General features: G+C 20.0%; 1 protein-coding gene across 1 annotated transcript; it reads right to left on the bottom strand.

Moving 5' to 3' along the window:
* Window positions 1–1732: 1732 nt before the first annotated feature.
* LOC135145420 (uncharacterized) lies at window positions 1733–9753 on the bottom strand. Its single transcript, XM_064077514.1, has 10 exons — window positions 9674–9753; window positions 8737–8876; window positions 8181–8323; window positions 6313–6404; window positions 6153–6233; window positions 5834–6070; window positions 5266–5322; window positions 5092–5190; window positions 3810–3949; window positions 1733–1872 (listed from the first exon to the last, which is right to left on the bottom strand). The coding sequence occupies exons 2-10, from the start codon at window positions 8741–8743 to the stop codon at window positions 1733–1735; spliced, it is 996 nt and encodes a 331-aa protein (XP_063933584.1). The 5' UTR covers window positions 8744–8876; window positions 9674–9753.
* Between the last annotated feature and the right edge of the window lie 1856 nt (window positions 9754–11609).

Genomic DNA, 11609 nt, shown 5'->3' with positions numbered 1-11609 from the left:
GTAGGAGGTTTGTGGCGCACCCGATACTCGGCTGTCATTGCAGCAGGGTAAGACCTTAGTGGTTAAAGAGTTAAATACACTGGCAGCTTTGTAGATTGGTGCTAATAATGGTGACTTTTGGCATCTTAAAGATTAGGTGCTTAGGGCCGTTGAATCCATTCTATTGATTCTTCGACAATTATCGTCATAAGTAAACGGGTTATATGTCCAATATTGTATCAAGCACAAATCTTCTACTTGATTTTAAGGTTAATAACGCTATTTACCTAAAAGTTAAGGTGATTTTGCACATTTAAGCAACTGAAAACCTCGTATGAGAAAGAAACTTTGCATTCTTCTCTCGAGGCTGTGTCTCACTTTTTAGGTGCTACAATCTCACAAAGTAATTATTGGAGCTACTTCTTTTAGTTGGAAATCTTATTATAACAACATATACCCCAACTAACCATTGTATGAAGTTATCTCTACTACTAACTCAAACCATAATTTTTGTCCTCGTATTTTAACGTGTCCTTGTTAGCTTTTTCTCTCATCACTTAACAAATATAAAAAGCGTTACCAAATTCAGAAACTATACCCAACTTATTATATGTAACCTATTAAATTAGTGGATTTAAACCCTTTGTCATGTTAACCTCCCTTATTGGGCCAAGTTGGAAGAACACTTTAACTAAAATAAACTGCTAAGGAATGTTTATTAAATAAACTTACTGTTAAACTATAATGCAAATAGCTTTAACACATACTTCTTGACCTTCATATTTAGGCCCTGTTCTCTATATTTTTATGTAAGTCGAAACTTGGGCATTATTATAAAATAATATTTGAACTAGCCATAAATTATATAAACTGATCTCTGTCCATCAAAGCAAGAAATATAATATTACTATTTAATTCAGATTTTAAACTTATGATTTACACATTACTTTTAATTTAATTACAAAATGATCATTTTCTTTGTATAAATTACCGGAAACTATAATAGCTGTATTTTAATTACTTTTTAGAAGTAGGATTGACCCTATAACTCTATTCCACTTATGAAAATAATCAATACAAAAAAGTTAATCAAACTAAACAAACTAATCTTTTAAATAACCGGAAACCATAATATCACTATTTTTTAATTTAGATTTTAAATTTATGAATTACACAATAATTAGAATTTGGTTATGAAAATGATAATATCTATTACTATTATGTATCATTATTTATTCTCAGATCTAACTTAGTTAATTTATATATTTTACCGGGAAACTGAAATATTTTTGACAGTTTCTTTTTAAAATTTTATATAATGAAATTAAGCAATAATTAAAATCAATTAAATCTTAATTTTAAGCCTATTTATATAAAAAATAAAAAAATTAAAATTATGATAATTATGAAATTAAAAATTGGGACACAAAATCAATTCCCTTTATTTTTTAAATTTATTTTTAATCTAATTTGCAAATCTTAATACATTTATAAATCCAAAGAGAAGATTTATATTTACAATCTCTTAATTTCTTTTTTAAACTTCTCTTTTACTTAATTGCATCAAATTTCAAATTACTTTATTAACATAATAAAAGTCTCATTTTCTTAATCAAATTAAGTTTATTTTAAAAATAAGAAATTAAATGCTCGTATAAAATCTTTTTTATTATAGATAAATTAATTTTTATAGAGAAGTGCAAATTGAATAGTCACAAATTTTTATTTAAAACAAATAATGAAATTAAATCATTTAAAATTCTAAAAATTTTTGGAGTTCATTTAAGTTGTCTTCAGAAGAATTCGAATTATTTTCTTCGCTATTTTTTTTACTAATTTCAATTGTTTGTAAATCAACTTTAGAATTAATTTTACAAGGCCGAAATTCTGAATCTAAAATAATTTATAATGAAAAAGTTTAGTATCAAAGTTATGAAAAAAAAATAAAAAGGATTAATTTTTAAATTTATTTTAAGGTTTTATAAACTTAGGAAGATTTTAATTTAATTTCTTCGTTTTTTTTAAGGTATTAAATTTTTATTATTATTTTTATATTTGTTATAAATTTAAAATTTTTTAATTTAATTTATAAATTTTTAAAAATATTTTTATTAACTATAAAAAAAAATTTAGTTTCTAAAGATTTTTTCTTGCTTATTAAAATTATTTCATGATCAAATAAAATTATTAACAAATTTTAACCGATATAAAATAAGTTATTAGTTGTAATTATAACATTTCTAAAATTTTAATTATTTTAAAAAGTTATTAAATTATTAAATTTTTTTAATAATTTTGAAATATTTTTTAAATACTTTTTAATTTTTCTAAAATTATTTAAATTTTTAGTTTTCAATTTACAAAGTTTTTTTTAAGTTTTTTGATTACTTTTTGAATTTTTAGTAATTTTAAAATTTCTTCTTAAATTATTTTAATTACTTTTTGAGTTTCAGACAAATAATTAAAAATTAAAGTTCTCAAGTCATTAATTTTTTTTAAATAAAAATTAATTGTTTAATTACCTTTTCAGTTCAGTAAAAAATTAAATAAAAATTTAATTTTCAAATTATTATTTTTAAAAAAAAAAACTTAAAATTTCTTTAGCTGTTAATAACCTTTTGAGTTCCTGTAAAATTAGCATAAATTTTAAATTTTTTCAGATAATTATTTTTTTAAAAAATTGTGTAAATATTTTTGGGTTTCCGTAAAAACAATTAAAATATGAATTTTCAAATTATCAATATTTTATTAAATTGTTTAAAAAAAAAATTAAAATAAAGTTATTAAATTATTTTGTCTTAATAAATTTTAATTTTCTTTTCATTTAGTATAATTACTTTTTTTAATTTTTTTTTGTAGTAAAAATAAAAACTATAAATATAAAAAATTATAATAAACCAAAAAGTTTAGTTTAACTATAAACATTTTTTTTGTAATATTTTTTAACTTCTGTTTAAAATTTTACTTTTTTCAAAAAAAAGTTAAAAAATTAGCTTTTTATTTTTGTTTAACTTTTTAAAGTAAATTTTTCCAAAATTTTTTTTTATAATTCTTTTTAATTAATAATTTATATTATTTTTTATTATTTATATTTTCAAAGTAATTTTTCTTTTAAAAACTTTTAATATTTTTTCTAAGGAATTGTATTAATTTTGAAGTTTTCATAAATGAATAAAATTAATTTTTTATTTTATTTTAATTAAAATATATTAACGATATTTTTGTTTACTACTTAATTTTCTTTTATCTTTGTTAACTTATTCACTTTTTTTTTTAATTTTATTTTTATTTAAATTTGCGTGACAATAATCTTTATTTATCTTTTGTATAATTTTTTTTACAAAAATTGTAAAAATTTTTATTATATCTTTAAAAAACTAATTTTTGAATTTGTTAAATTTTTTAAAATTAATAAAAAGTTTTTCAAAAAAAATATTAACAAAAAAAACTTTAAAAAAAAAAATAATATTATTGTTATCAATTGTAATTAAACAATAAATAATAATTTTTGAATTTTAATTTTTTTATTAATATTTATAATTTTAATAAAATTAAATATTGAAAAAACTTATAAAGTATTTTTGAATTTTTTATATTTTTATTTCTTTATAAAAATATAAAATATTTTGGTTAAAACTTTTATAAAAAAAATTCAAAATTGTTTAAGTTTTTTTATAACTTTTCCAAAAAAAATTGTAAAAAAAAAAATAATATATTTATTTCAATTCAAATTAAACGTTAAAAAATATTTTTTAAAGTTTTTTTTTAATACTTTCTTATTTATTAATTAATAAATTAAATTGTCATTCAAAAAAAAGTAAACGCGTTACCACGTGGTTGCTGCGGGGTGCTCACGACATCCTCAATAATCTCCTCTTCCTTCAGCCAATCGCTGGACAAATTAAAGATCGCTAAAAGTTCGTCATTAGTAAAATATACAAAAGGCATCAGCGCTTGAAGATCGGAACCGCTAAAAAAAATAAAATTTTTAATTTAAATTTGTTGAATTATAAATTATATTTACTTTTTAATATCTTGTATATTTTCTTAAAAAGTCGAAGAAAGTAACGTAAAATATTTTATTATAAATAATAAAAAATGGAAATAAATTAAGTTGTACGAATTTAAATTCAAAAAATTTTAAAAGAAATACTTTTAATATTTGCTTTAAAGTTTTTTTTATATTCACCAGAATATTATTATAAAAACTTTTTAGTAAAAAAATAATGTAAAATAATAAAAAGTAAAATTTCAAATTTAATTAATAAAATTTTTGAGAAAATTTATAATAAAAAACTTTAAATAGCATATTTTCTTTTTATTATTTTATTATTTATAAATTCAAAAATTTATTAGTAAAAAATAAAAAGTAAATTTTATCTAATAAAATAAAGTAAAAGAAAAATTATACCAAAAACTTTTTTTAATGACATTTATTTGTTTTTTTCTATTCGTTGTTTTGTAATTTTAAAAATTTATTAGTAAAAAAAAAATAAAACTTAAACTTTAGTTAACAATAAAATTCAATAAAAGCTTAAATACCATAACTATTTGTTTCGTTTATTTTCAATAAATTAAGATATTATCAATAAAGAATAATATAAAGTAAAAAAGTAAAAAAAAAAGTAAATTTTATATACTAAAAAAATGCATATAAAATTTATAACAAATTTATTTTTAAGTTTTGTAGTAGAAAAAAAAAAATATAAATTTACAAAAAGTAAAAAATAAATTTAAATTTATATTAAAAGGTATAACAATTATCATAAAAAGTTTTACCATATTTTTAATTTGGTTCATGTAAACTTTTAAATCCAAACATAATTTATAACTAAAACTATTTATTAGTATTAAAAAAAATAAGTTTAAATTTATATTAAACGTTGAACAAAATTTATAACAGAAAGTTTTACTATAATTTTAGTATTACTTGTTAATTTTTAAATTTACAGTTTTATTTATAACAGAAACTTTTATATTTTAGAGTTTTTTTAAAAAAAAAAATTTATAAAAAGTATAATACAAATGTCGAACAAAATTCATATAAAAAAGTTTAACTATAATTTTTGTTAGTTTTATTTATTCGTTAATTCTTTAAAATAAGTAACACACCAATAAAAATCAAGCCCAACAAAATCCAGCAACATTTTTAATGAGTTGGTAGTGGCCTCCACGTAACTGGAGCAGCGATGGGCGTGCGAATAAGCAGTGCTTCACAAAAATTATTACAAAAAAGATAAATATCTTTTAATGATTATTCATTATAATTTATGAAAAATAATATACCTTTTAGTGCGCAGCCACTTTTCCACTATTGTTGGATTTATAATAACATTTCCAAAACTAATTACAATAATAATAATAGTTGCCAGATTATTAACAATATATATAGCAAATATTATAATAATGGTTGTAAAAAGTATATAATAAAAAAAATCATATTAAAAGTAATAATAGTAATAAAGTATTAATAACTAATACTAACAGTAAATTTTATATAGTCGACAAAAGTATATAGAATAATACAACCTATGTATATAAAAAAGCTAATAAAGATGATAGTAGTAGAAAGCAGGTAATAATAAATATTTTAAAAAGATAAGAAATAATAACAAAAATAATAATACTATAATAAAATGTTTACTTAAAGTAATAATAACGAAAATGAATATTACAAGAAAAAAGCAAATAACGATAATAATAGTAATATTAGTGAACAGAGGTTAGTATAATAATGGAAAAAGTATAGAAAAAAACATAAATAATAACAATATATTTATACATAATAGTTAATACTGCTATAAAAATAGTTGTAAACTACATAATAATAAATAACAAATAATAAGTAAACAACCGATCCACCACAATTTCCGTTCCCACGTGCTGAAAAAATAAAAACGATTGGGGTAGGCCGACCACGAGGTCCCCGTCGAAAACTATTCGAAAACTATTCGGGACCACTGCGTTGTAGTCCAGCGCAAATAAAAAGTTTCCGACACGTGGCGACCCAAAGTTGTACATCTGGAGGTCGCCCAGTTGGAACTGGAGGGTTAAGTCGTACGCAGCGAAAGTGGCTAATGCCCCGCCAAGACTAAAAAATAATAGTTCTTAATTGCGTTGCTTTCTATCGGTAAAAAAACGCTATAATGATATTGATTGGTTACTTAACTAACCTGTGGCCTGTCACAAAAAGCAGCGGCTTCTGGCCCCCAAGGGACTGGATATAGTTCCCGACCCGTTGAATAATTCGATCGCTTATAGAATAGTCATAAATAAAAAGCCACCAATTCAAGCAGTTTTTTCATTAAATTTTCATCAAAAATGGTGACGCACCGAAGTCCTGCATAAGCTCTCCAAAAGCCTTTATGAACTCCAAGAAATCTTTCTTGAGAGATAACAGTATTGTTCAAGTCGGGCAAAAGTTGCTTACGATGATAAATAGAATTCATTATTTTAAGAGAGGTAGAAGAGTCGGTGTAATAATAGTAATGAATAGCAGAGAAAATAGTGATTATAAGTTTTATATTTTTTTAGTTCATGACAAGTCACATCATTAGCTTTTGATAGATCCAAAATTGGTAGATTTACCCCGAATAGGCGACGAAAAAAAACATTTTGTGGCGGATAACGAAATTAATATACAAGTAAAAATCTTTTTCAAACCATAAGCACAAATATCATTACCAGCACTGATTGGTTAAATATTTAACACCAATTAAGTAATTTGGGCCGTTATAAAGATATTTTAATAACGAGTTGATAAAAAGTGCCCATCAAAAGCGGTAATTTGGTTGAAAGTTTATTTATGTCTTAGAAGGGGCAAACGAAACTTAGCGGTTATTTTTTTAAAATAAAAAATACTTAGAAAAAGTAGTGGTGCCCCAAAGGCCCACAACAATAAATTTTTAGCCAATAAGAATAAAGGATGGCAGCGGTTGGTCACGTATTTACGAAAGTTTATGAGTAAAACGAAAAAAAGAGTGGAAATTAAAGGTAATTCTTTGTTATATAAGAAATTTAATAAAAACTTGGCGGTATTAATTTTTATTGGTTGCAGAAAACACACAAAAATGTTTAATTGGTTAATAAATAATACTTTTTTACTTATTACTGTTATATATTCTTTTCTTTTACTTTTCTTTCATTGGTTATAAAAATAAAGTTATTATATTATATTATTTACAAATAGATATTTTTTTACTACATTTACTTTTATTTATTATAAATAAAAAATATTACTTCTTTTCTACACTCTCCTTTATTGATTATGTCAGTAGTGTTTATCAATAATAATAAAAATTACTTTTTTTCTACTTTTTTCATTCATTTATTATTATTATAATTTAAAAAAATATATTTTCGTAAAATAATAAATATTTCTTTTCTACTTTTATTCATTTACTTTTATTATTATTATTAAAAATAAATAAATTTTCATATAATATTTCTTTTGTACCCTTTTCTTTTACTTTTGTTATTATTATTATGAAAAAACTATAATAAAATAATAAATATATTTTAATATTTTTTCTTCCATTTACTTTTATAATTATTATCATTTAAAAAAATATATATTATTATATACTAATAAATATTTTTTTATAATTTTTTCTTTATTTATTAATATTTATAAAATATATATTTATTATATAATAAATATTTCTTCACTATTCTTCCTTTCATAACTATTTATTATTAGTATTATTAAAAGAAATATAAACTATAATAAAATAATAGAATTATTTTTACTTTTTTTTTCTTTCATATACTTTTATTATTATTATAAGAAAATAAAATTATATTAAATAATATTTCTATTCTACTTTTTTAATAATTCCTATTAATTATCTTTTTTAAAAAATTTATAAATTATTAAAGTTAAGTTATTATTAAAAGTTTTATTTTTCTTTACTTTAATAATATTCCAAAACGCGTTTCCGCTTTACTGTTATTAATAAAACTTTTTATATTAATAATAATAACTTTTTACTATTTTTAATTATTTATATTTTTACTTTCATAATAAAAATATTTTTTTTCTTTATTTAAAAAATTTTAAAAAAGTTAAAGTTATTATTTTCTAATTTATTTGTACTTTTTACGTATAAAAGTTTGTATTAAATAGCAAAACTTTAATAATAATAATACTTTTCACTATTTTTTAAATATTTTTTTCATTAAAATATTCCATTTTATGAAACCTTGAAAAAGTCGAAGTTGCTAAGTAAATGCTTCCAACAACTGGACCCTCTAAAGGCAATGACAAGCTTATCGCGTTGCAGTGCTACTAAACAATGGCTTTCGTAGATTGGATCGCTGATAAAATCCAAAAGATTCAGTTGGCCTGTTAATTCAGTAAAAATAATGAGTCGTCCATTCCAGCAAAACTGCTGCAATAATAATATAATTGGCAAGCAAATAAAAAAAAATGGGTACCTTGGAGCATCATTTTTATTACGTTATTTCTATATTAGTAAATTTATTATTATCATTAAAAGTTATAATTTATTTACTTGATTTATGAAATTCCATATTATAATTATATATCTATTTGAAATATATAATATTCTTTACTATTATTATTTTTTTTCTTGCTATTTTGCTTTATTTAAAATAAGCTAAATATGAAAATATAAAGTGAGGGTTACCCACACATATATATATATATATATATATTATAAAATCTTATTATGTTTATTATATCTTTCATCATTTTTATATACTTACTATTACTATTATTATTTTATCATTATAAACCTTTCATTTCTCCCCATCCGGAGGCCGTCTTTATGCCTTTTGGGTCATAATACGACTGCACTGCAAAGTTCAGTAACCAACGAGCAAGAATTGCACAATATTTTGTTTCACCTTTGTACTTTCCGTATGGAAAAGTCGGCCTTTTAAAAAAATAACAACAAATAATTATAAATTAAAAAAATTAACGCATGATAATTTAGTGGTTGGTTTATTTATAACTTTACTGATTGGTTACTTGATTCATGATTAGTTAATTTCACGGGGAAGGAATTGTACTTCTTTATGACTTTTTTATTGAATAAATTTATTTAATTGATTATTGGTTAAATAATTTATCACAAATATGCATTTTTGTTAGATTCAGTTTGTAATTGTAAGTATTTAATTATTTAAAGATGGCTCAATTATAATTAATGACTGGTTACATTTTACTACCGTTGGTCTAGTGAAAATATAAATTTATTTTCAATAGATAATTGGTTGCCTCAATATTTATTCATAATAAATATAAAATCAATACTGGTTTGGTCCAGTAATAATCTAATAATTGGTAACGTATTAGATATTACTTATACATAAAATTTATTGTTATTTATAAAAATTTGGCCCTATTATAAGTTAATAGTCAGTGTTTTAATGGCTATTGGTTGATATTATGTTTATAATTAATTTTTGTGCAGTTATTGGTTTAAAACTTTTCATTGCTAATACTTTACTGGTTTTCTTAAAATTTTTACTGAACGATGATGGCCCTACTAAAATAACTGGATTGGTTAATTATTCTCCAATAATAAATAATTTATAATTTATACGATTGGTCGAGCCACGAGCTCTCCGAAAACTATTACTTCAAGGATTGGTTAGTGTTTATAACACAAGTTTATAATAATTTTTATTATAATGCTATATTATTATTATTAATTATATACATAAAAACCTAAGTTTTTTGATGGTTTCATTCAAAGAAACATAAGAAAGTTGTTTCTTGATATAAAAAGGAACAAAATATACAGGAAGATAGAGATATCCAAGTAGATAATTATACACGCTTATAATATACACGACACCCAGCAAATTCTAAAGCAAAAAATATATAAAAAATAAAAAGAACCAATCAGCAGTACATATATAAAAGTTGTGACTAATAAAGTATTTGACTTATATGTAAGTAGCCAATAGAAAAAGTTAATAATAATAGTAATAGTAATAGTAATAATAATAAATAATAATAATAACCTGCCCACTTTCAAGGTCTAAGAAAGTCGAAGAATAAACATTATAAGAAACAGTGAGAATAAGGAATATCAATACGCACCAGCCTATTATTATTGTCATTATTACTATTACATAACAACTTTTCTCTACAGCACAAAAAACCTTGAATTATAAAAAAGCGGAAGGGCAACTGGCGGAAGCGATAAGTAATATAAGGGAGGCGGTCCAATCGGCTTCGAGCGCGAAGGATGGTCACGATAATCCAGAAAAGCCATACAAGCAGCGAAAATATCTTCAAGTAATTCAATAAAACAACGAAAAGTAGAGTCAAGTTTCCTTCCATTTCAAGTCTTTTGATAATAGTAATGATAAGTAAAAAAAATAATAAGAAAAATAATGGTAAGTAAAGGAAATAATTATGATAATAAGAAAGCAACATATAATAATGACGACAATAATTAAAAAAATAAAATTATTTAATAAAATTATTTACTTATAGAACATATATTTTTATACAATAATATTAAATATATAAAAGTTTTTATAATAAACAGTAAAAAAAAAAATTATTATTGTTTCCCAAACTTTTATTTTATATATAAATATATTAATAAAAAAAAACAAAATTTTTATAATAAAATGTAAACAAAAAAATTATTATTATTAAGTTATTAAAACTTTTATGTTTTATACTAAAACGTATAATAATAACATTAAATAAATGAATAAATATTATTTACTTCAATATTTTAATAAACTTCCATCCATATCGCGTTTATTTTAAACTTTATTGTATTTTATTAATATTATTCATAAAAAAAAAACTTTTATACTTTTATTATTATTATTTACTTTTTATTAATTCATCAACTTCTGCAATTTTCTTACTTGTATTATTTTATAGCTAATATTATCAATTTATCCATATTCGTAACAATAATAAACCTTTTTTTATTATGATAATGTTTTACTATAAATTATTTATATTTTTCAGTGAAACTAAAAATATTTCTTTACTTGTTACTATTTTATTAATTTTACTAATATTGAAGATTTAATATATTTTTACTATTTTTTTTTATTATATAATAAATCTTTTTATATTCTTTTATTTTTTTCTTTTGTTAAAAAGTAATAATAATACGATAAACACTTAAAAATAGTTAATAATATTAATAAATAATATATATAATACTAATAAATAATAAGAAATATAAATAAAATTAAATAATAATAATAATAATAATAAAAGATAAAAAAAAAATTGTTACTAAAAAGTTTGATAATGTTTTTAAATTATTATTATTTTATTTTATTTTTATTTTATAAAAAAAAGTTTATAAAAAAATTTTTATAAAACTTTATTATTTTCTTATACAAAAAAGTTTAGAAAAGTTAAAGTTATTTATTTATTATTTTATTTTATTATTATTATAAAAAAGTTTGAATTAATTTTATTTTTTTTTAAAATTAAAAATTTTTATTTTTAGTTATTTTTTATTATTATTATTAAATTTTATTATTTATTAATTTTACTTATTTTAATTAATTATTTATTTTATTTCTATAAGTAAAATAATATTTTTATATTTATTATTAAAAAAAATATTTACTTATTATCTTTTATTCTTTATTAATTTTTATTATAGTTATAAAAA

Source organism: Zophobas morio, unplaced genomic scaffold (assembly GCF_036711695.1).
Source record: "Zophobas morio isolate AGI-343-1 ecotype UQ-CSIRO unplaced genomic scaffold, CSIRO_AGI_Zmor_V1 ptg000148l, whole genome shotgun sequence".
Lineage (NCBI taxonomy): Eukaryota > Metazoa > Arthropoda > Insecta > Coleoptera > Tenebrionidae > Zophobas > Zophobas morio.
The sequence above is the reverse complement of the archived record's forward strand: the minus strand, read 5'-3'. Positions and strand labels throughout refer to the sequence as shown.